This window comes from Henckelia pumila, chromosome 3 (genome assembly GCF_033568475.1).
Source record: "Henckelia pumila isolate YLH828 chromosome 3, ASM3356847v2, whole genome shotgun sequence".
Lineage (NCBI taxonomy): Eukaryota > Viridiplantae > Streptophyta > Magnoliopsida > Lamiales > Gesneriaceae > Henckelia > Henckelia pumila.
The window spans coordinates 202,797,068-202,823,809 of NC_133122.1; the positions used below are offsets into that span (position 1 = coordinate 202,797,068).

General features: G+C 34.0%; 1 protein-coding gene across 1 annotated transcript; it reads left to right on the forward strand.

The window, feature by feature from the left end:
• The first annotated feature begins 11,233 nt into the window (after window positions 1–11,233).
• On the forward strand, window positions 11,234–26,504 carry LOC140886704 (DNA polymerase alpha catalytic subunit). The gene is made up of 31 exons (XM_073293425.1): window positions 11,234–12,487; window positions 13,211–13,498; window positions 13,574–13,657; window positions 13,842–13,916; window positions 14,393–14,457; window positions 14,754–14,844; window positions 14,933–15,121; window positions 18,206–18,369; window positions 18,479–18,593; window positions 18,815–18,994; window positions 19,062–19,175; window positions 19,296–19,415; window positions 19,503–19,814; window positions 19,949–20,041; window positions 21,264–21,382; window positions 21,471–21,543; window positions 21,637–21,693; window positions 21,801–21,893; window positions 22,261–22,383; window positions 22,475–22,572; window positions 22,701–22,746; window positions 23,229–23,342; window positions 23,436–23,519; window positions 23,645–23,758; window positions 23,857–23,946; window positions 24,045–24,121; window positions 24,609–24,828; window positions 25,172–25,225; window positions 25,306–25,425; window positions 26,036–26,110; window positions 26,204–26,504. The coding sequence occupies exons 1-31, from the start codon at window positions 11,270–11,272 to the stop codon at window positions 26,348–26,350; spliced, it is 4,812 nt and encodes a 1,603-aa protein (XP_073149526.1). The 5' UTR covers window positions 11,234–11,269; the 3' UTR covers window positions 26,351–26,504.
• Window positions 26,505–26,742: the final 238 nt, after the last annotated feature.

Consider the following 26,742-nt stretch of genomic DNA (forward strand, 5'->3'; position numbering starts at 1 on the left):
TACACTATAGTACTACTAAATTTACACTAAATAACACTATAGTATAACTAAAATAACACTAGAATTATACTATAGTATAACTAAAATAACACTAGAATTACACTATAGTATAACAAAATTTACACTACAATAACACTATAGTATAACTAAAATAACACTAGCATTACACTATAGTATAACTAAAATTACACAAGGTTTACACTATATTATAACTAAATTTACACTACAATAACACTATAGTATAACTAAAATAACACTAGCATTACACTATAGTATAAATAAAATTACACTAGGTTTACACTATAGTATAACTAAATTTACACTACAATAACACTATAGTATAACTAAAATAACACTAGCATTACACTATAGTATAACTAAAATTACACTAGGATTATACTATAGTATAACTAAATTTACACTACAATAACATTATAGTATAACTAAAATAACACTAGCATTACACTATAGTATAACTAAAATTACACTAGGTTTACACTATAGTAAAACTAAATTTACACTACAATAACACTATAGTATAACTAAAATAACACTAGAATTACACAATAGTATAACTAAAATTACACTAGGATTACACTATAGTATAACTAAATTAACACTACAATAACACTATAGTATAACTAAAATAAAATTAGAATTACACTATAGTATAACTAAAATTACACTAGGATTACACTATAGTATAACTAAATTAACACTACAATAACACTATAGTATAACTCAAATAACACTAGCATTACACTATAGTATAACTAAAATTACACTAGGTTTACACTATAGTATAACTAAATTTACACTACAATAACATTATAGTATAACTAAAATTACACTAGAATTACACTATAATATAACTAAAACTACACTAGGATTATACTATAGTATAACTAAATTTACACTACAATAACACTATAGTATAACTAAAATAACACTAGCATTACACTATAGTATAACTAAAATTACACTAGGTTTAAACTATAGTATAACAAAATTTACACTACAATAACACTATAGTATAACTAAAATAACACTAGAATTACACTTTAGTATAACTAAAATTACACTAGGTTTACACTATAGTTTAACTAAATTTACACTACAATTACACTATAGTATAACTAAAATAACACTAGAATTACATTATAATTTAACTAAAATTACACTAGGATTACACTATAGTATAACTAAATTTACACTACAATAACACATTAGTATAACTAAAATAACACTAGCATTACACTATAGTATAACTAAATTTACACTACAATAACACTATTGTGACGACCCAAGTTCTAATCTCTCATAATCAATTAATCAACAATAATAGACAATAATCAATGTCTAAACAAAAGAATAAAAACATTTTTTTTTTAAAATCGGAGCACCTCGCTCGATCGGTAAAAAGTTACCGATCGAGCGAGCACAAATGCTCAAACTCTCGGGTGCAGATAATAGTGGTCTCGGTCGATCTGCAAGAAATGACCGATCGAGCGAGCCACTTCCTTCAAGTGTTCTGTTTCTGCTATAACAGCCTCGCTCGATCGGTAGGAAATGCCCGATCGAGCGAGCACAATTCCAGGAGAAAACAGAACAGAAATTTTTGCTGTCAAATCGAGTTCTTTCATGCCATTTCACCTAGCATCAACTCCTAATAATTTCATACATCATCATAAACCAACAAGCATGCTAAACATGATAAAGTTGATAAGATGGAATGAAACATCCTAGAACTCCTACTGAATTTTTTTTTTTTTAACTCTCTAATAATAAAATAATGAATATAAATATATATATGCCCATACATATATATATCATACTTAAAAATAATTTTCCTTAAGTTAATATACATAAACACAATAAGTACAATAATAGAACACACATGCAATTAAATACTTTAAATTAATTACTAAATAATAATTTATAAGAATGCCATAATAAAATTCCTAAATAATATTTCTTTCACAAAAATTCATGAAAACTTAGAAAATAAATACTTAAACGTAAAATCCACGCATATACTAAAAATCTATAATAATAAAATATATGCGGAAATAAGTGTTCTAGTATCAACATAAAATTCATCTTAGAGCAATGGTCACGGGTTCTAGCCGCCTGGAAACTCATACGCCCTCGCCGCCAGTCGGGAACACATTATCCTTATTGACATTTTGCTCACCTGCACCATTTAAATCTAGTGAGCCTAGAGGCTCAGCACGTTCTATCCTTATATAACAAAATAAAACCACACACAAGCACACATTATATAAAATACGTGAATAATAATTATACGTGCATGATCTTAAAATTATATGCATATAAACTTGAAATAAAATAATTATTTTGATTTATCATAATGCTAAACATATATCATCATACTTAATAAATCTCATAAAATAACTTATCATGATTTCTTAGTTCTCAATAGGTCGTATCCATGTCGGTGGCATCATACTAAGCGATTGATCAATCTATAAACCAACGTATGCGGCGGTGGGGTTTCCACCTCTGTGCTGCCACTTCACCAGCCCTCTCAGCTGGATCCATAAGCTCATCATACTTATACATCATTAGGAAGGTCACCGGGCCCAGGTATCCCGGCCTCCAACCACATCACTTTTCACCTTCACTTCAACTTTCATAAAAAATATATTTTTTTCTTAGCATACATTTAAACTTATCATAAAAATTCTTACATGATGCATGAACTTAAAAAAAATCTCATTTATTTCTTTATTTCATGAAAATTTGTCCGTAAATATATATTTGATTTATTTTCTTAAAAATCATACTTATATATCTAATAAAAATGCATGCATGAATTAAATATATATTTACGGACATTTATTTTTTCAAGGACTTGTTCGAGCTGCTGACCACTAGACTTAAACTCAAAAATTCCTAGACTGACCCAAAAACCCAAAAGCCCAATCTGCCCTGGCCCAATTAGCTTCATGGGCCCCCAGGCCCATGAGAAACTAATGGGCTCACTTAAAACATAATTTAGGCCCATCAACTTATTGATTTAAAGTTAAATTCATAAAATTATTAACTAACCATTACTATAAATTAGACCGATAAAATTATTAACCCGACTCAACTTGACCCAATAATTCTCATGGATCACATGGCCCATGATAAATTAGTGGGCTCACCTCAATAATTATTAAATCCCATTAATTTAGTCCAATTAATTAATCAAGCCCAACCCATAATTTATTAACTTGAACTCTTAATTAATTAATTAATTAAAATAAGAGACTTAAGCCCAAATAATAAAATCTAGATCCGAACTAAAAATATTTGACCCATCAAGACTTTACCCAATCCGGACCCCAAAAACCAAGCCCGGCCCGCCAAAACACAAGACGCAACCCTAGCCTTCATCTCCCAAAGCCCAACTCACGGCAGCCCTGAGCGGATTCAGAAAAACTGATCCTGCCGCCTGCTCAGGCCACCTTTGGCCGTGAAACCACTGCCCATACTTAGCTAACATCTAGGCGGTTCTAACGCAACAAATTTGACTTAAAATCGAGCTCTGTAGAAGGAGAACGAACCAAAACAACAGAACCCCTCTGCTGCTGTATGCGCAAAACGCGACTCGACACTTCAGGCCGTTTGGCCACCCAGCTCCGGCCACCACCTGCCGGAGAACCACCTGGAATACCTTCCCCAAGGTCTGGCAGTTCTAACCCCACCAGAACCAGACCCTAACTCAACCTATGGACCAAGAACGAGCCATTTGTTTGAAACTGCTCAACCTGCGCCTAATCTGTCTTCTATAGTGCACCCAGCCTAAACCAGCGATTAAGCCAGATGAACCACCATACAATCACGATCCTAAGGACCCTAACTCAGCCCTAAACCAATGTGGTCAGCCCCTCAAATAGCCTTAGATCAGAATATATGAAAAAACATGGGTTATGCACCTAAAAACGTGAACCATGCATGATCATGTGAAGAATTTCATTCAAAACCACAAACACATACATAATCTGATCATTCATGTTTAAAAAGAAATGTGTAATATGATTTAAATGGTGTTCAAGAATGGATTCGAGACGTGCCTTGTTGAAGATTTGGACAAAACGAAAAAATTGACGCGTATCGGGTTCGCCGAGACGAACGGCTTGAAAATTTCTTGCCGAAAAACCTCAAGAAAAATCGTGTGTGTTGTATTCTCTGACATAGAACATGAGAGATGGGGAAGAAGGATGAGAGAGGAGGCTTAGAGAGTTTAAGCATGAAATAGGGTAAATTTTTTTTTTTTAAAAGATAATCTGGGTTTAATAAATGAATAGATAATTAAGATAAATATATACTCTAAACATATAGAATTTTAAAACTCTTAAATACAATAAAAATTTGATATTTAACCTTAAATCCCGAAATTATAATTAATGGGATTTTTAAAGCTTAATAAAAGTCATTAAAATGACTTATCTTGGGTAAAAACGGACCTATAAATATATATATATATAAACACTATAATTTTCTTGAAATAATACCTTAAAATAATATTTTAAGGCTACTAAAAATCTCATAAAATATTTTGGATGAAAACAACATCTCGTCCGTCCACTGTCCCGCCTACGTGATCATAAAATAATTTTTCTCAAATAAATTCATAAATCATATCATATAAATTTAAATACCGAAACAATATTTAAAGCATGCAAATAAATCACATAATTCACATACTAACTCATAAAAATAATTCAACACATTTTCACATTATTTTAAAATTATTAAATCTCCTAGTTATGCATGCGGATTTACGTAGCAAATTTCCGGACGTTACAATTCTCTCCCCCTTAAATGGAATTTCGTCCTCGAAATTTGATTTAACTTAGTCGTCTAATAACACATGACTAAAATTTTTCAAAACTAATTTTCAAACTTAAATCCCAAAAACATAACTTAATTTATATATCTAAAATTCAACTTAAATCTCAAAAAAAATTCTAACTTGTCAAACTTAAATCTAAAATCATAACTTAATCTACAAATCTAAGTGTCAAACTTACGTCTCATAAATTATCAAACTTAATTTTCTAAACATATATCATTCTAGTCATCCTGGTGTGTAACGCGTCTCAAAGGCATACTCTAATTTCCATAAATTCTCTACGTAACCGCATTGCATAACTAAGTATTTTTAACTTTAATACTGTAATAACTTTAAATTCTCCTTTCATAAATCGTTAAAACATAAGTCATGTGTTCCATGCATAAAACATAATTTAAATCATTTAAAACTTACAGACTGCCAGTGCGGCTTCTGAGCTCCGAGCAGCAAGCTAGTAACCCTCCAAGGACCATGGCTTTGATACCAAATGAAACATCCTAAAAGTACTACTGATTTTTTTTTTTATCTCTATCTCTAATTATAAAATAATGAATATAAAAATATATATGCAATACATATATATATATATATACATCATACTTAAAAATAACTTTTCTTAATTTAATATGCATCTACACGATAAACATAAATAATAATAAAAGTACAAGCATGCAACTAAATACCTAACATTAATTACTAAATAATCATTTATAAAAATTTCCATAATAAAATTCCTAAATAATATTTCTTTCACAAAAATTCATGAAAACTTAGAAAATAAATACTTAAACGTAAAATCCACGCATATACTAAAAATCTATAATAATAAAATATATGCGGAAATAAGTGTTCTAGTCTCAACATAAAATTCATCTTAGAGCAATGGTCACGGGTTCTAGCCGCCTGGAAACTCATACGCTCTCGCCGCCAGTCGGGAACACATTATCCTTATTGACATTTTGCTCACCTGCACCATTTAAATCTAGTGAGCCTAGAGGCTCAGCACATTCTATCCTTATATAACAAAATGAAACCACACACAAGCACACATTATATAAAATACGTGAATAATAATTATACGTGCATGATCTTAAAATTATATGCATATAAACTTGAAATAAAATAATTATTTTGATTTATCATAATGCTAAACATATATCATCATACTTAATAAATCTCATAAAATAACTTATCATGATTTCTTAGTTCTCAATAGGACGTATCCATGTCGGTGGCATCATACTAAGCGATTGATCAATCTATAAACCAACGTACGCGGCGGTGGGGTTTCCACCTCTGTGCTGCCACTTCACCAGCCCTCTCAGCTGGATCCATAAGCTCATCATACTTATACATCATTAGGAAGGTCACCGGGCCCAGGTATCCCGACCTCCAACCACATCACTTTCCACCTTCACTTCAACTTCCATAAAAAATATATTTTTTTCTTAACATACATTTAAACTTATCATAAAAATTCTTACATGATGCATGAACTTAAAAAAAATCTCATTTATTTCTTTATTTCATGAAAATTTGTCCGTAAATATATATTTGATTTATTTTCTTAAAAACCATACTTATATATCTAATAAAAATGCATGCATGAATTAAATATATATTTACGAACATTTATTTTTCCAAGGACTTGTTCGAGCTACTGACCACTAGACTTAAACTCAAAAATTCCTAGACTGACCCAAAAATCCAAAAGCCCAATCTGCCTTGGCCCAATTAGCTTCATGGGCCCCTAGGCCCATGAGAAACTAATGGGCTCACTTAAAACATAATTTAGGCCCATCAACTTATTAATTTAAAGTTAAATTAATAAAATTATTAACTAACCATTACTATAAATTAGACCGATAAAATTATTAACCCGACTCAACTTGACCCAATAAAAATCATGGATCACATGGCCCATGATAAATTAGTGGGCTCACCTTAATAATTATTAAATCCAATTAATTTAGTCCAATTAATTAATCAAGCCCAACCCATAATTTATTAACTTGAACTCTTAATTAATTAATTAATTAAAATAAGAGACTTAAGCCCAAATAATAAAATCTAGACCCGGACTAAAAATATTTTGACCCATCAAGACTTTACCCAACCTGAACCCGAAAAACCAAGCCCGGCCCGCCAAAACACAAGACGCAACCCTAGCCTTCCTCTCCCAAAGCCCAACTCACGGCAGCCCTGAGCGGCTTCAGAAAAACTGATCGTGCCACCTGCTCAGGCCACCTTTGGCCGTGAAACCACTGCCCATACTTAGCTAACATCCAGGCGGTTCTAAAGCAACAAATTTGACTTAAAACCAAGCTCTGTAGAAGGAGAACGAACCAAAACAATAGAACCCCTCTGCTGCTGTACGCGCAAAACGCGACTCGACACTTCAGGCCATTTGGCCGCCCAGCTCCGGCCACCACCTACCGGAGCACCACCTGGAATACCTTCCCCAAGGTCTGGCGGTTCTAACCCCACCAGAACCAGACCCTAACTCAACTTATGGACCAAGAACGAGCCGTTTTTCTGAAACTGCTCAACCTGCGCCCAATCTGTCTTCTATAGTGCACCCAGCCTAAACCAGTGATTAAGCCACATGAACCACCATACAATCACGACCCTAAGGACCCTAACTCAGCCCTCAACCAATGTGGTCAGCCCCTCAAACAGCCTTAGATCAGAATATATGAAGAAACATGGGTTATGCACCTAAAAACGTGAACCATGCATGATCATGTGAAGAATTTCATTCAAAACCACAAACACATACATAATCTGATCATTCATGTTTAAAAAGAACTGTGTAATATGATTTAAATGGTGTTCAAGAATGGATTCGAGACGTGCCTTGTTGAAGATTTGGACAAAACGAAGAAATTGACGCGTATCGGGCTCGCCGAGACGAACGGCTTGAAAATTTCTTGCCGAAAAACCTCAAGAAAAATCGTGTGTGTTGTGTTCTCTGACATAGATAATGAGAGATGGGGAAGAAGGATGAGAGAGGAGGCTTAGAGAGTTTAAGCGTGAGATAGGATAAATCTTTTTTTAAAAAAAGATAATCTGAGTTTAATAAATAAATAGATAATTAAGATAAATATATACTCTAAACATATAGAATTTTAAAACTCTTAAATACAATATAAATTTGATATTTAACCTTAAATCCCGAAATTATAATTAATGGGATTTTTAAAGCTTAATAAAAGTCATTAAAATTACTTATCTTGGGTAAAAACGGACCTATAAATATATATATATATATATATATATATATATATATATATATATATATATATATACACTATAATTTTCTTGAAATAATACCTTAAAATAATATTTTAAGGCTACTAAAAATCTCATAAAATATTTTGGATGAAAACAACATCTCGTCCGCCCACTGTCCCGCCTACGCGATCATAAAATAATTTTTCTCAAATAAATTCATAAATCATATCATATAAATTTAAATACCGAAACAATATTTAAAGCATGCAAATAAATCACATAATTCACATACTAACTCATAAAAACAATTCAACACATTTTCACATTATTTTAAAATTATTAAATCTCCTAGTTATGCATGCGGATTTACGTAGCAAATTTCCGGACGTTACATGGAATCATCACAAAACCTTAAAACATAATCATTAGGGATCATAAACATGCAAGAAGCAATGTCATATCAACAAGAACAAGATACATCTTGGTGTCTCAAGGATTTACATAACATTTCAAATCCTATAAACATCTATAAGACAACAACTAGATCATCTACAAGTTTTGAAACAAGTAGCTAGAACATAATCATGTTTGGAACACAATACAAACATCGACAGCTCACACAACTCATCTAACTCGGATCATCACGCTATCTTCTCATTCCCTTGTTCTTCAAGTTCTCTTTTGCCCGGTTCCACTCCCTTCTATTGCAATGACACATACAACAAAACAATAGCCGGATAACTCCGGTGAGAAATAAATTTTCCAGTAAAAGCAACTAAACATACATAGCAAATATATATCAAGATCATGATATAAAGAAAAGCAATGCATGTTTTCAAAACAAGGTTCATTTCGTCATTCGTCGGTTGGGATCCCGAGAAGTAGATATCATAACTAATCCATCGACTCTCCCGATCGAGGTGGGGCTACTTATCTCACTTCTCTAGACTTTGAAGTCATCATATATGCAAATCAGACACTAGGCTAAAACAACCACCCAGGCCATACATATGCAATCCCTCAAATCGTCTATTCGAACGTTTCCGTTCATTTCAAAATCAAAGAATAAGTCTTCAAGATGAATGCAACATATATCATCATCAAAACATTCATTATATCAAGAACTTATTCAACAACTCAAAGTAAAGCACATAAGAGCAATTAAGCAAACAAGTATGTAATTTAGGGAAACTCGATACAAACCATCTCGAGTTATAATCCCAATCAAATAGTAGTCCACTTTTACCTTTCAAACATGATGTGTAAGATGTCTTCTAGCTTGTCAAAGTCTGTACAAGATCAATCACCAAACTCATCTCAAAATCTGCTCAAATTCAATCCAAACTTCAACAAGACTTCAAGGCAAACTCTACCAACCTTGTTCTATCTTCTATCGGTTTCGGAGTCGACTTCTCGAGTTTATATGCCCTGTTTAAACACTGAAATCATAGCATAACAAGCAAGGAATCATCAGCTAAAACTTTAGCAACTTCTAAGTCCAAGAACAATAGCAAATCACTTCAAATCATAAGTTCGACGGCATATCGGTATAACTCGGCGATTCCGAACACTTCTATAACATGTCTAACATCCATATCAGATGTTTAACAACTCAAACCCAACATATCAGCAGGTATATGGATCAAATCATAGCTGGGAAATCATAAGAACATGATATAACAATCAATCCTAAATATAAAATCTAAATTCTAAAACCAAGCGAAAATGAGCCCCGGTCTCACCGTCGGTCTCAATTACACCGGTTAAGCAACAAAGAAGATGATAAATAAATTGAAGGAAATTTCTTAATAGTAATCGAAATCTTAACTTCGCCACTAGGAAATCAAATATGGACAACAAATTTCCATAAAAACATAAAATATGCTACTGGACACTACGAGAAACTAAGAAAAAGTGTTGGAAATGTGCGCTAGAATTTTCGGAAAAAATAAAAACAAGATGAAGTTTCGAAAATTTGTAGAAATATTTGCTGAAAATTGAGAGATTTTTGGAGCTTGAATTGGATTTGTGATGGTTTGTTTGTGAATGAATCATTTCTTCTTTTGCCGTCCAATTTTTTACAAGTTGGAATCAACTCCCTACTTCTCGACTTCCTTAATTCATGAGCCACATTTGTCTCCACTACCCATGACTCATTTTGACTTAGTCCTACCCCAAAACTTATGCTTCCAATTTTGTTGCATTCTTTGAACTTTGGGCTCCTATTATTTTGCATGGGCTGCCACAATTACACTACTCCAACGAAATTGGGCCAAGTACATCTTACTAATCTGGGCTGAGAATAAAATTTATTTATGGACTAAACAGTATCCTTATAACAAGAAGTGTCGAACTTAAAACAACCCATATATTTTATTTAAATCAAATTAAAATTAATGTAATTGGATATGTCCTTGTCTAGATTAGGGATGACCATGAGCCGAATTTAAACTCGGAGCCATATTAAACCCGTTTCGACGGGATGAGTTTAGCCCGACCCAACGGGTCTATAAATGTATCTATAAATGTAAAATATATCTATATATATTATATAAATGTAAAATATATATGTATATATATTATTAATGATATAATTATATTTTTCATATATTAAATAATTAATACATTGTCAATAATTTTAGGATAATATTTAAAATTATTTCATTTTATTATGATATGTATAATATGAAAATATATATCATTATAATTTTTTTTATTAATTATGAATTGGATACAAAGTTGATAGATTTTAACTTATAATAATTTTTTAAAAAATGTTATTAATATAAATTTGAAAAATAAATTTAGTGATTTGTAAATTTTTGAACCTTTTAAATTTTTTATTCAATATAAAATTTAATAGATTTTGACAGGTCCAATATTAATTGGAATTTCCGGATCCACAAGGTGAAAGGAAAGCGAGACGGATATCGGATTTGGCTAAGTATACAATTTGATTAGCCCAGTTCATCTACTCATTTCGAATCTTGGATTGGATCCAAAGCCCAATAACTAAATCCCAGCCCATGAAATAATCGAGTCCGAGTGAATTCAGTATGGCGCCAAACACACATTTCCCGCCATTGCAAATATCCCCTCTCCGAATCTTTAGATCCAGAGAGTACAATCTTCAGAATTCTTGTGTGGGAAATATACCAAGAGCGAAGACCAATGGCAGACGAGGAGCCGGTGGAGGGGAGGAGGCGGACCCGTGGTCCTGCCGCGACGGCGCGTTCGGAAGCACTACAGCGTCTCAAGGCTCTTCGCAGCGGTGGCCGTCGTGAGCTCGAATCTGGAGGCTTCCAGATTAAGATGGAGGAACCGATTTATGACACGGTGGATGAAGACCAGTACGAAGCTCTAGTCGCGAAGCGCCGCGAGGAAGCCAAAGGGTTTATAGTAGACGACAACGGTCTAGGGTACGGTGATGAAGGTGAGGAAGAAGACTGGTCGCTCGCTGGCGCCTCCTTTTCTTCAGAAGAATCTGAGGGAGAATCCGATAGGCGGAAAAGAAAGAAAAGTAATGGAAATGATGACGCGGATAAGAAGGCCAGGGACGTTGTGAAAAAGCCTTCGGCGTTGGCATCAGCGGCAGCATTGATGGGTAAGCAGAAGATTTCTAATATGTTTACTTCCTCTGTGTTTAAAAAAGATAAACAGAAGAACTTAGCATGTGATAGTATTGTTGATAATGTGATTGCTGAGTTTGCACCCGATGAGACTGATAAGGAGAGGAGAAGGAGAGGTAACATTAGTAATTTGAGTTTTAACAATTCCAAAAATTCCGCTTCTCCCCATGGAGGGGTTTTACCAGTTAAAATTAAAATTGAGAAGCCCGTCTTTGGAAGCATTAGTCCAGATACTAGAATTAAAATAAATGGAGGTCATCAAGACGTCCCGGATGGAGAGTCATGGAAGTGCTATACCGAGGAAGTTGAAATGATGAGAAGTAAGGAGATGAGCTTCGACATCGCAGAAAAAGGAGTTAGTTCATCTGATAAAATAGTGAACGAGAGGAGAAATGAGAAGAGTGAAGCTACTGAGGATGGAAAGGAGGACAAAGAATGTTTGATAAAAAATGAAGTCAAGGAGAAGGATGGATCATCTGTTAAAGAGATTGGGAAAAAAGTGTCTACTCTTAATGCAAAAATTGAAGAGCCAAGAGATCCAGCTTTGAGTGCCACAATGGGGTGGCAGGCCGTGAGAAGTGCAGGGCAAAATTCAACTGCTGATTGTAACGAATCTGGGCGTGGGATGAATCAGAACTTAACCAGCCAGGAAAAAATGGACTTTGAATTGGAGTCTGATGGATCGTTGTCTTTCTACATACTTGATGCATATGAGGAGATTTATGGTGCTAATGCTGGGAATATTTATCTCTTTGGAAAGGTATGTAAGCAGCACGTGTGCTTTTCTGGTTTTGCCTTTTGTATTTGTGATCATCTGCTAATTTTTGTAGCTAACCTTACATTGCTGTCTGAGACAGAGGGTGGACTCTATAGTGATGATGAATGATCTATATAGTAACTTTGACTCGCAGATAGCATTTTAGAGTGTGATCAAAAGGTGTAAATATTCTGGTCTAGTCCTGTGGAGGATGCAAAATCGAGTTTGTTAAATCCCACATTTTCTCTCTTTTTCTGTTCTTTCCTCCATAAGTTCTCCAGAAAGTATTCGAATGCAGTTTTAGAGAACATATAAACTCAGGCAAATATCTGTATATACTAATCTCACCACCTCTGATGTTCCATTATTCTACTTCAAGGAGAGGTAAGATCAATTTTGGGGGGCTCTCTCTGGTTCTTTTGTTTTATTTGCAGTAGGGCCAGTAGATGTCATACAAATTAACCTATCGAGCTTTTATGTGTTTTCTTTTTTTATGTTTCATATCAGGCACCAATTAATTTGCATGTTTAAATGATCAATCTTTGACAAATTTGCTTCCCCACAATACTCACTCAATGAAATGGCGATCTTAAATTAGATTCAACATTGGTTCAATGCAAATATGCCTTAAAGTATCCTGTCATGTATGCAACTTGCTAGATTATCTTCTGCATTTGTGTTTTAGAAGGTAACACAATCCATGAATTCCCGGTGTAATTATTATAGGTCAAAGCTGGAGCTGCATATCACAGTTGTTGTGTGGTCGTAAAGAACTCGCATAGATGCATATATGCCATCCCAACCTTTTCTTTTGCACACACTGACACAATCGCAGAGCTAGAGAAAAATGTTGAGAAGTCTCAAATGACTCTAATGGCTTTCAAAGACACAATTGCAAAGCAAGGGAGAGATGGGGAAAAGTCAGGAATGTCACCAACAGATCTCAAAGATAGAATCACTAAGCTAGAAAAGGATGTTGTAGAGTCTCGAACAGCTTTACGAGTTCGGCTTCATGTAATTTCACTCCATCAGTTGCTTGCATATTAATTTTTTTACTCCTTTTTTTGATGAATTTATTTCTATTGTCAGGAATTGGCGTCTGACTTGAAGTCCGAAATGGCAAAAAAGTTGCTGGAGTGTAACACTTCAAGTTTTAGCATGGCACCTGTTAAGGTTCGTACCATTTTGCAGATATAGCGCGTCAGGTCATTTTCCAGTTTAAACAGTAGAAGGCAAATTTTGAACCTTAACAGCACTTGGTTCTTTTTCCAATTAAGACGACGTTGAATAGTCTTGCTAATGTTGTAAAATCAACTGTTAAATCCTTACACTCTGTGCTTGTTTTGTTGTCGTTTAGAGAAACTATGCATTTGAGAGATCAGACATACCTTATGGGGATAACTATGTCCTCAAGATCAATTATCCATTCAAGGTATATGAGGATTGAACTCGATCAGCTGCTTTGTGATATATATTCAAAATTTCAGCAGTTCCACTGCCATTCAAGCAAAATGTCGGTTTTTTAAAAAATATATAAAAAATATTTTATAATATCTAAAATTAGTTAATATATATATGAATATATGTATTCAACATTTTCATTAATATTTTTTTAAATCATGCTTGTAATGTGCATAAAAGTTTTATGTGCTTATATTTCAACAAAAATGAACATAAATTTGTTAACTATTTTTTTAAAAAAAGTTATCAATTTTTTCAAATTAATTTTTTTAAAAAAATTTCGAACCCCCTTGGACTGTTTGTTATTCGCCTAAGCAACCCCCAAAACACTAAAGACAGCCGATTTTTCAACATCGCCTGGTGCCACTGAGTTTAAAAAATCGGGGTGATGGGCGGCGACAATTTGAGGAACAGAGAAGTTACCACACTTGTTCTTTGACTTCACAGGATCCACCGCTTCCATCGGATTCTAAGGGAAACAACTTCCGTGCTTTGCTTGGAACTCATAACAGGTATCAGTAAAAACTATCCCCTTTTGATTTTGTTCATTAATTGACAAACAAGTTGCCCCTTTTTTATTATAGTTTTTGGGTGCATAGATGATCAGAACCTTCATAATCTTAGAAACAGTGGAAAATATTTAAAAAAATTTGGTATTGCTAGCTGACCTGGGAATTTATTTTCTGGTGATTTTTGTCTCGTTGAGGACCAAATTGTTTCCCAATAATGTCTGTTCAAGTTTTCCCGTTATCAGTATGTCCTTCTAACACATACCATCTGATTTAAGAAAGAATCATTAATATTGCAGTGGCTTGGAGCTTTTCCTAATCAAAAGAAAAATTAAAGGGCCATCGTGGCTATCGGTATCGAAATTCTCCAGCTGCTCTGCTCCTCAACGGGTGAGACCTCTGTAGCACTGTGTTATGCTGTTTAGACACGCAAATTTTAATTTTCATTCCATTAATCCTTTTTCTTGCATTCGATCAGGTGAGCTGGTGTATGTTTGAGGTTACTGTTGACAGTCCAAAGGATATTCAAGTTGCAGCTTCCTCGAAGAATATAACAGAATTACCTCCTGTTGTTGTTGCAGCAATAAATTTGAAAACTATCATCAATGAGAAACACAATACAAATGAAATTGTGTCTGCTTCTGTCATTTGCTGCCATAAGGCTAAGGTATATCTGATGAACCTCATTTGTATTAATTTTTTCCTATTTCATTATATTTTAGTTTTTGCATGCTCTTCTTTGATCTTCATCATTATAAGTGGTTGGCAAGCAGTGTCTCTTGTTTTCCTGTTCTTTATTGTGTCGTTTTCCTTTTTTTTTTTCGCCCAACCATTACTGTTTGTGAAACCAATCTACATTCTATATTTATTTTATAATATGAGTTTGAATTGTAAATTTACATATATGTCCTCTTCTTCATTAAATAATAATTAATAGATGTCTTTCTGTTTGGTTTTTCTTTTTCATATATTAATGGATTTTAAAATAAACCGAAGGAGAATGAAATTTAGACTCCATTTTTTCGAATGCAATGTCTTTCTTGTTTGGTTTCTCTTTTTTCATCATGTATTAATGAATTTTAAAATAAAAAGGAGAATGAAATTTAGTCTCTTATTTTTGGAATGACATTTACATTCCATTTTTTTAAAATGAACTCTATCCTTATTTTAAAAATAATTAATGGATTTCCTTCAGTTTGATTTATCTCTTTTTTTTTTCTCCCTTTTATTTGATTTTTTTTTTCCCCCATTAATTAATGGATTTTAGTAAATAAAGGGGAATAAAAAAAATGAAATCTATCATTGTTGGATAGTTTTGAGAAGAATAAGAGAACTAAAGTGAGATATGAATTTGAGAAAGCCACAAAATATATTTTATTATGCAACCTATCATCTATTTATATAACATAATCAATAACTGAACTTTTCACCAAATTGTCTTTATTCATGGAAGGTGCATCAACATATTCCTCCATTAAGTCTAATACAAAACTCTTCCGTTGCATTTTGCCTTTAAATATCTCAATGCCTTTTGCATATTTTATCACAGTTTTTGTCTACAAACAACACATTATAGCCTTTTTTTTCCAACAATGGAGTAACACTCAAAAGATTTTGATCAAGTTCAGGAACGTATAAAACATCAGAAAATAATTTCAAATCCGAGTGCCCTTCAATTGCTATAGTTCCTTTGCCTTTTACTTCAATGGATTGTTCGTTTCCAACTTTAACTTTAGAAACGTCAGTCTTGTTAAGTTCTTTGAAAAGATCTTGGTTGTACAACCGCTGACGACCAGAAAACTTTTTGTGGAGTTATTCATGGCAAAACATGATGCGACAAACAACTCTTCATGAGGTTGATCTTCTATATCTTTTGCTTTGTTTTGTTATTGAGTTTTGCATATCTTCTCCATGTGCCCTAACTGGCCACACTTGTGACATCTTGCTTCTGAACTCCACCTAGACTTGTTTTATGGATGATTGGTTTTTTGCAGTTGGGACAAGGTGGAAAGACTTGTGTGTTGCCATATTTTTTCTTGTTCTTGCCATCAAAATTGTTATGTGACTTGGCTCGGAACGCACCCTCTGCACGTGATTCTTTCCTCTTAAGTCTTCTTTGTTGTTGTGCTTGCAGCTTATTCAATAATTCTGCCAAAGTAATACTTGATATATCTTTCAAATTTTGAAATGATGAAATGATGAACTTTTCTGGAATTATAACTAGAATCTTTGAACAAGTCTAGAATCAGAAAAATCTGTACCGAGAAGTCTGATTTTGTTGACAATACTGAGAATTTTGTCAGAATATTCCTTGATCGTTTTTTATTACTTCATCCTTTGCATATCAAATTCTCGGTTTAAATTCAGCACTTGCATGCCTTTGATCCTTTCGCTTCCTTCATATTCTTTGTGAACAAGTTGGGTTTTGCTTTTGATTTTCTTTGTTTTTTCTACTTTTGATTTTTGATTTGTGCCATCATTGGGATGTCGGCAGATCTGGAACTTAAGAAGTTCATATTCTTGTTCAACGGCTTCCCATAAATCAATGACATCTAGATATGCTTCCATTCTATAAGTCCATACTTTGATAATTTGTTCCATCACAATTGTGGTGAAAGAATGTTCATGAATTCATTATGAAAATTTTGATATCTCACAAATATCTCAAGAACTTGGCTCTTGATACCAATTTGTTGGATATTTTTTTAGAAGAACAAGAGAATTAACGCCAGATATGAATTTGAGAAAAGCCAAAGAATATATTTTATTATGCAACCTATTATCTATTTATATAACATAATCAATATAGAATCCTAATGAAACTAGAGTTCTAAGAAAAGTATTGAGATACAACTAGAATTCTAAAAGATATAATAAATATATTATAATTAAAAAATAATAATAGATAAATTTAAATCAGCTTCCTGAGTCATCTAAATCAACTATCATTATCAAACTCTTTTATTAAAAAAATGACACTCCCCAGTTTATTGAATTTGAAATACACTACATAATGTCATTTTTCCAAACTGAAAAGTTGACTAAGGTTGGATAATCAAATGCCCCTTTATGAACTCTATCTTTATTTTCAAAAATAATTAATGGATGTTCTTTTGTTTGATTTCTCTTTTTTCATTAGTCTATTAAAATAAATAGAAAGAAGATGAAGTTTACACTCCATTTTTTGTAAATGCAAATTTTAAAATTGATAATTTTGTTATTGTTTTATCATTTTGAATACTCATAGCATAACCATATTATTTTTACAATTAGATAGTTTGTGAATTAAAATAGGCGCCATAGTGATAGTAAGATTGTGGTTCTGGTTAGGGATCACATTAATGGATACTTTTATATTTAGATAGAATGTTGCAACAATATATACTTGTATGTATATCAAACTGAAAACGACTCAATGACATTAGCATTCAAGAACTTGAGCAGAAGTAAATCTGAGCTTTATCGAGGCATCAGTGATTGAATTAATGGCTGAAAAACAAGAGATATTGAGAGTAAGTTGTTCCTGATATCATCCTTGTATGTTGCAGTTCTAGTATATATAAATGTAAAGGTTATGCTCCTATATTTTACCTGCATAACTCACTGATTTAACATCTGTCAGTAAAGCTATCTAAAGATTTCAAATTGTTTAAGGAACTCGTGCACATTGGATTCCTTTTGCTGTGTAAATGCTTTTCTTTAGTAATACAGCCACATTAAATTTATCTAATAGTTTATTATGAACTTCAAGATTGATATTCCCATGTTGGGCTCGGAATGGACTCGTTTGGGTGTGCTTAGTCACTTTACGGTTGTGCGGAAACTTGATGGTGGCATATTTCCAATGGGTTTTACAAAGGAGGCAACTGACAAAAATGCCAAGGCAGGGTCAAACGTGATTTGCTATGAAAGCAGGCTAGTATTGTTGTCAGCTGTGTTATTGGTCTGATTTTAGCTTCCTTCTTTAATGGTTCACTCCTAAATTTTACTTCCTAATGTTTTCTTGCATTGGCCCACATCGCAGTGAAAGAGCTTTATTGAATCGATTGATGATTGAGTTGTACAAATTGGACAGCGATGTGCTAGTTGGGCACAACATATCTGGGTTTGACTTGGATGTCCTTCTTCACAGAGTGCAGGTACTTAATGCTTTTTTGCATTAAATATAGATGTTTGATATATTGCAAGAGCTATTAAAGCCTCTTTGCATCACTCTTACCCTTATAATATCAAGTTCCTTTCTTTGTATCTAATTTAGATCTTATCTTTTTGTACTATATGTCCTTTTGTATTCTGGTCTTCAGTTAGGTTTTAAATATGTAGCTTCCTTGAGAATGCTTCACATATTGTTGCATCTCAGGCATGCAAGGTTCCCAGCAATATGTGGTCCAAAATAGGCCGTCTCAAGCGCTCTGTGATGCCCAAACTCAACAAAGGAAACTCCATATTCGGCTCAGGGGCAAGTTCAGGAATCATGTCATGCATTGCTGGTCGACTCTTATGTGACACTTACATCTGTGCTCGTGACCTATTAAAAGAGGTGGAATGTAGTGTTTACTGTTATATAATTTATATAGCATAATGTTTACTTTGTGTTCCTTCTTCAGGTCAGCTATTCCTTGACACAGTTAGCAAAGACGCAACTGAAAAAGGATAGAAAGGAGATAACTCCTCATGATATTCCTCAAATGCTTCAAAGATCTGAGTCGCTCATGGAACTTGTATAGCCTTCATAATTCTAATATTTAAAATTTGTATTTTGAATATCTATGCGTATATTTGTCATCTTAAACCATTCGTGCCATATGATGACCACAATATATCCTCTTTTAATCTTTCAGATTGAGTATGGGGAGACAGATGCGTGGTTATCAATGGAACTCATGTTCCATTTGAGTGTTCTTCCCCTCACACGACAGCTGACAAATATTAGTGGCAATCTTTGGCACAAAACTCTTCAGGTGACAATTGTCGTGAGCTTAGCGAGAAGCATAATCCTGCAAAACCATTAAATCATATAAGCCTGCTGCTTTGGTTTCTAATTTCAGGGTGCTAGAGCTCAAAGAGTGGAATATCTCTTGTTGCATGCGTTCCATGCTAAGAAATTTATGGTACCGGACAAGTTTTCCGTTCAATCCAAGGAAATAAAGACAACAAAACGTAAAATAAATGGTGCGGAAGACGGAGATATTGACAAAGATGATACAAATTTGGATGATGAGCCTCCAGAGAATAATCATGGAAAAAGCAAAAAGGGTCCTTCCTATTCTGGTGGATTAGTGCTAGAGCCAAAGAAAGGACTATATGACAAGTATGTATTACTTCTGGATTTCAACAGTCTTTACCCTTCTATTATTCAGGTCAGTTGTATTTCATATTCTTTCTTTGCGCATCTCTTTTCTCTCTATTTGCCTCAATATCTAAATGAAATTCTTCAAGTAAAGCTACTCTTTTTTCTTAATCATTTTCATTCTTTTCGTTGACAATTTTGCAGGAATACAATATATGTTTCACAACTGTTAACAAATCGGCTGATGGATCTGTTTCCCGTTTACCATCTAGTAAAAAGACTGGAGTTCTTCCGGAGGTAAAACATTATGATTTCATAAACACCTAGCTGAAATGCATATGAGATTTTATTGTCCAATGAATGATGTGACATCTTAGCAGACATTCCTCGTCTGCATTTGGTGATGTCTGTGTTAATATATGACACCCAGTAAACTTCCAAATTTGTCATGCATGATTATAAAAGTTTTACCAGACTCTGTTCTCGAATTTCCTTCACTCTATTCTAATGTTCATAGATATATTTCATTTGTGTGTAGGTAAAGATTACCTTGGATGTAGGGACTCTCCCTTTTCTTATGGATTGGTCCCATTGCTTAAACCAACATGTGCCATACCTAATGTAATTCCAAACGTTATGTAACCATATTTTTACCGTGACAACAAATATACAACCTATAGAAAAAGATGCCGACCAATTCATCAAATGAAACTCACATTGGTCTCTATGTGAGAAATCATAAGGTCCAGTTTGCTCCTTTAGTAAAAAAAGCAATGAATTAAAGAATCTTAGATCTTATTGGTTGGATTGCTAAGGAGTGACATGTATGGGACTAGCAGAACTGGAACAAGTAGCGAAAAAGTTGCCTTGTTCTGGATTTATATGTATTTATGTGGTAGAAATTTTTTGTTTGTATGAAATTGAGGTCAATATTTCTTTGTACTACCTTGTGTATATCTGTTTATGTTCATTTTTTACTCTTATGTTTTCTTGTTGAAGCGTTATCTAATCTTAATGAATTATCATAGCCTTATAATTGATGTTTTGATATCAGTAGCCTGGTTCTTTAGCCCAAGAACACCAAGGATTCTATGCAGTCCTACATATACCTTTTAACTTGACAGGATCGATAATCAGTCAAAGCCAGGTCCCACCAAATTGTAATATATCCAACCTTTTATAATCATTCATGCTTTGGTTATAAAAATACCCATATTTAGGCATTTATTGGCCTCTGATCTAACATACCTCTAGGTAAGTACTTTTGAGTGAACGGATTAGCTTTTACTTCTCTAACCTGACTCTTAATATTCCAAATCATCTCTACCCTCTTCTATTCATGGAAAATTTCATCTAAATTATCATTTGTAAGAAGAACAGAACAAACAAGCACAAATTAAAAAATTGGTAACTAGCCTTATAAGTATATGTACATGTATTTGAATAACCAAAAGGTCATTTGATTCTAAAACTTGCATATAAATATATTGTTTTCTGATGAATAACTGCATTTGCTCAGTTGTTAAAGAATTTGGTGGAGAGACGGAAAATGGTGAAATCATGGTTAAAAACAGCATCAGGTCTCAAGGTTCAGCAACTTGACATACAGCAACAAGCTCTAAAGCTGACAGCTAATAGGTTAGTGTTAACTTTCTTCTTTCACTTTTATTTTGTGTTACTTCCATTGGTTATCATTTGCAGATATTAAAACAAACTTGTTATGCAGCATGTATGGATGCCTGGGGTTTTCGAACTCCAGATTCTATGCAAAAGCACTTGCAGAACTTATAACACTACAAGTAAGTTCATCTTTGCTTAAATATGTATGATGCCATGTTAGATCAACATATCGGAAACAGAATTTTGTTGATCGACTCATGCAAGTTGTGCAGGGAAGGGAAATTTTACAGAGCACCGTTGATCTTGTTCAAAATACGCTGAACTTGGAGGTCTATACTCTTGTCAAAGCACTCGAGATCAGATCTCTATATTTATGTTGATTCTTGTTTAATTGCTACTTGTTAAACAATTAAGTTCGTCTATTCTTTCCGAACAGGTTATTTATGGTGACACAGATTCAATAATGATCTACAGCGGACTCGATGATGTTGGAAAAGCTAAATTAATTGCAGGAAAAGTCATTCAAGAGGTGTGCATGCATCTCTAGATGCTAGTATTAGGTGCAACTTATTCAGTGAAACGGACTTCTGCATTATCTGTCGAATGTAAATCTGCTGCAATACATTGAACCAAAAGCATGAATTAGTATGATGATCGAATCATTGGCTAAAAAAAGCTGTCTTAATTTTTTAATCTAAATCCTATCAATCATGAGTCTGGATAGAGAATATGCATTTGGGATGTACTGGAAGATTGTTTCCATCCATTTATTCTCGGCTTCAACTCAATGCTCATGGCTTTATTGAAAAAGTTTGTTTTGGTTGCCAAATGAAGTGTATGCATACATTCTATAACCTGTATGCCCTGTAATAGACGTATCCTTTTTCTTTTGCTAGGTCAACAAAAAATACAGGTGTTTGGAGATTGACCTTGATGGGTTGTACAAGAGAATGTTATTGCTCAAGAAGAAGAAATATGCTGCTGTCAAATTGCAATTTAAAGATGGCACGCCCTACGAGGTGGCTTCCTTCAGTTTTTCTGGAGATTCTATACAATCTAATATCCTGTCTTCTGTTGCAACTTGCAACTCACTAATTTAGTTAGTTGCAGGTTATTGAGCGGAAAGGGCTTGATATGGTACGTCGTGACTGGAGCTTGCTGTCAAAGGAAATGGGAGATTTCTGCCTCAGTCGAATATTATCTGGAGGGCGAGTTTACTTGCCCTTTTTTATATAATTTTACTGGGTTAAATAAATTGGTTTGGAATTTAATGATTGAGTTTTCCTAGTGCTACTCAAAGTTCGGAAGCTTACCGTATATGGCTGTAATGTTGCAGGTCTTGTGAGGACGTGGTTGAAGAAATACACAATTCTCTAGTGAAGGTAGTTTTTAGCAAGTTACACAATCCATAACTTAATTTCAACTATTAGTTCTCTCTCTTTGAGTTAATCTATGTTTTATTACTGCTAATTTATAATTAGTATTGACTTTGTTAGAAGATAATCTTCTATGAGTTGTGTGATATGATATTCTGAGTAAGATTGATACATTGAACCTTTGTTGATGATTTGTTTTGTCCAAAGATTATAGTGGAGAAATTAAAATATGTTATAGATTACTTTCACGCTATTTTTGTTTTCTTTCACGCAAATCAATTTGAAGCCATAAGATTGGTCGAGGCTTCAACTTAATTTTGGGCGAAATGTTAATCTTTTCGCATCATGGGCTCGCAATATTTGAAGAGAAGGAATTGGAGCCTTAGCCCATTGTCATGAGGAAGCCATCATGCACCGGCTTCTTCTCTGGGTAATATGAGTCAGTGATAAAAGAAAGCCAGGGTAAATTGTTTGTTATTTAATTTCAGGTACAAGAGGAAGTGAGGAATGGACAGATACCGTTAGAAAAATATGTGATCACCAAGACACTAACCAAACCACCTGAAGCATATCCTGATGCTAGAAATCAGCCTCACGTAGAGGTGAGAAGAATTACCGGCAACATATTTACATGTTTTACTTTACATTAACTTGTTTTTATATTCTTCTTGTTTTATTTTATTTTTACTCTTTAGGTAGCACTTAGGCTGAAGAGACAAGGTTATGTTACTGGTTGTTCTTCTGGAGATACAGTACCCTATATAATTTGTGCTGAGCAGGTTCGATTCTCACCTTCTCTTACCATTGTTGGTGAGATAGATTTAGGTGCTTAATTTGCTGGTCCCTTGGGATGATTCCTAATCTTGATATCAGACAGTACATGATCACTTGTTGCATATCATAGGGAAATAATTCAAGCACCTCTATGGGAATTGCCCAGAGGGCAAGGCATCCTGATGAACTGAAAGGAGACAATCAGAACTGGATAATTGACATTGATTATTATCTGGCACAGCAGGTTTGTGGTTTTTTACGTGCTGAACTGAGGTAATGAGACTGTTGGTTTTTTAATGTGGTGCATTATTTTGCTCAAAACTTTTTCCAATTGTTATGCAGATTCATCCTGTGATATCACGCCTCTGTGCATCAATACAGGGTACAAGTCCATCACGTTTGGCTGATTGTTTGGGGCTTGATTCATCAAAGGTAAATGATGTAGCACGCCTTCTAAATTTTCAAGCACACTGTATGTACAAATGCAGTTTGGATACAACTGTTTGACTGTTAAATCTTTTTTTCCTCAGTTCCATAACAAATTCAATGATTCTGTCCGCAATGATCCTTCCAGCTCGATGTTAAGTACATTTGATGATGGAGAGAGGTACCCGTCACTTTGTAAATGATATTCATTTCTAGCGTGCTAAGCCAATCCACGGACTATCAAAAGTCAAGATTTAGATATTATTTTCTTCATATTCCTTGTAACTCTTTTGTGTTGTTTTCTTGACTGCTGATCTGTTGTATAAAATGTCTCAACTTTTATCGCTTAAAGTTTCTGAAAAGATGGAAGGGTTAACCTCATTTTCTGGTATTCATACATCAGCAAATGTTATTTTCATTTGAGTAATAGATAAAAAAAAATTTCATGTTTTCTAGAGGCTTGCTTTCTTGCTCGAGTAAATCGAAGTAATTTTCCTATCCTGTTTTCAGATCCCTTCATTTTGTGTTACGTCTATAATTTTCTGTGTTTATCACAAAATTAAAATCACTCTCTTGCTTCCTCGAATCCTAAAGTAGTTTTATTTTGTCTCATGACAAAGTCAGCAGGGTATGGATATTTGTTGGATCTGATGTTATGTGAATTGCAGATATCGAGGTTGTCAACCGCTGGTCTTATCGTGCCCCAGTTGCTTCAGCACCTTTGAATGCTCCCCTATTTTGAGCTCAGTGTGCGCGTCAATCAATCCAATGCCAGCAGATATCGAAGCTGGATCATCAGTCAATAAATTCTGGCAGAGGCTGTGGTGTCCAAACTGTCCAGAAGAAGGTGATACAGGGAGAATATATCCTGCTCTCATAGCTAACCAGGTAATTTTTCTTCTTTCATTAGATATATGCATGTAAAACAGAGGCAATTTTGCTGCTCTAAATTATACATGGACCATGGTGGATAGGCTCCTTGAGGTTTTTTGTTGTTGAGAACCATGAATTTACAGTCTTAATTGCCCGTGTATTCGAGTCAATAGGGAGTGGAGCGATCAGCCTAAACCCCTTAGAAATTAGGGAACGTTCGGCTGACGAGATACTTTCAATTCTCCTCCAAGTTCTCTATACTTCACGCATAAATACAAATTTTTTTCATGAGCTTTTATGTTATAAATTCTGCAACGGTATTTCATGATTAATTTGGCATTGCTTGGTTTTTTGTCAGGTTAAAAAGCAAGCAGAAGGATTTATGTCAACATATTACCGGGGCATAATGATGGTAAATACGTGTATTGTTGCCTTAACATAGTATAACAGAACACGGTTGAACTGTACTCGTCATTTCTTTTTTTCTTGCAGTGTGATGATGAAACTTGCAACTACACTACCCGTAGTGTGAACCTTCGACTACTTGGGGATTCCGAGAGAGGAACCTCTTGTCCAAATTATCCACGCTGTAATGGGCATCTCTTAAGAAAGGTTTGTCCTCTCTCTCCTTTTTTGCTCAGTGACTCAGTCATAAATTTATCTCATCAAATTATATCGGGTCCATTCAGTCACCAATTATAGTTTAGCTCATTGGCACTGTAATTTAGTCAGAATCGACTCATACGTCAGAAATGTGAAGGGAAAATAAAATTTCAATTAGAACACAACAGAACCACAAATTTTGCTGTGATCGAAAACTTGTTAACTGCTTTTTCAGAAATGCAAAATATAAATCTGATGACTTGACCAACGTTTCCGAAATTAAATATCTCATTGATTAAACCTTTTAAAAGTTCGATTAAGTCACTTTCTCGATTCTCTATTTTTCCAAATTTCTTTCAATTGGGGTTTCTGATATTCATTCGGACCATGTGAAACATAACGAGTTGACTTAAAATCAAGGTACACCGTCGATCTAGGAACAAAATAAAGACATCCACATTGGAACATGGTAAGCTGACTCAGTGCTGAAGGAAAAGAGTTATCTTTTAACGATTCCCGATCAGGACTGAAGCCAAAATTTCGAACTTCACTCGGAAAATTTGCCATCTATTCACACAATTTCAGTTATTGATGAATCTTCCTTTGCAATTTACTGCAGTATACTGAAGCAGATTTATACCGGCAGCTAACCTACTTCTGCTACATTTTGGATACATCACGCCACATTGACAAGGTTACATTTGCTCCTTTTCAATCACCACACTACACAAGAACGTACGCAGAAATGCGTAAATAGATTCAGAAATTAATTTTGCATTGAATTCAGATAGAAGTTAACAAAAGATTGGCTGTGGAGAAAGAACTGTCCAGAATTCGGCCTCTGGTTGACGCCGCATCAACAACAGTGCAGAAAATCCGAGATAGGTGCGCTTATGGGTGGGTTGATCTTAAAGACTTGTTGGTTATCGTTTAGTTCGAAAAGTGGCAAACAGCAGAGTTTCCAGTATTTTTGTTCCCAATGTTTGTATAATGTATATAATCATTGTATTCAAACAATGAACTACAGAGAATATATACGACATAGTGCTCGTTATATAAACCAGTGAAGAAGCATAACTATTGTCCCACACTAGTAGCTTAGCTTTACTTATCTGTGTGGTTCTAAATTCGGATAAAATTGAAAAAATCATAAATTCAAACCGAAAACATTGAAAACCGGATTTTGTAATTTGAATACAAATGTTAAAACCGGAGTTTATTTTAGGCATCAGATTATGTGTCAAAACTGAATTTTTTTTAAAGTTATTATATATAAATATATTTTATATTTTAGGAGACGATATTTAGTAATTTTTAATTTTTAGT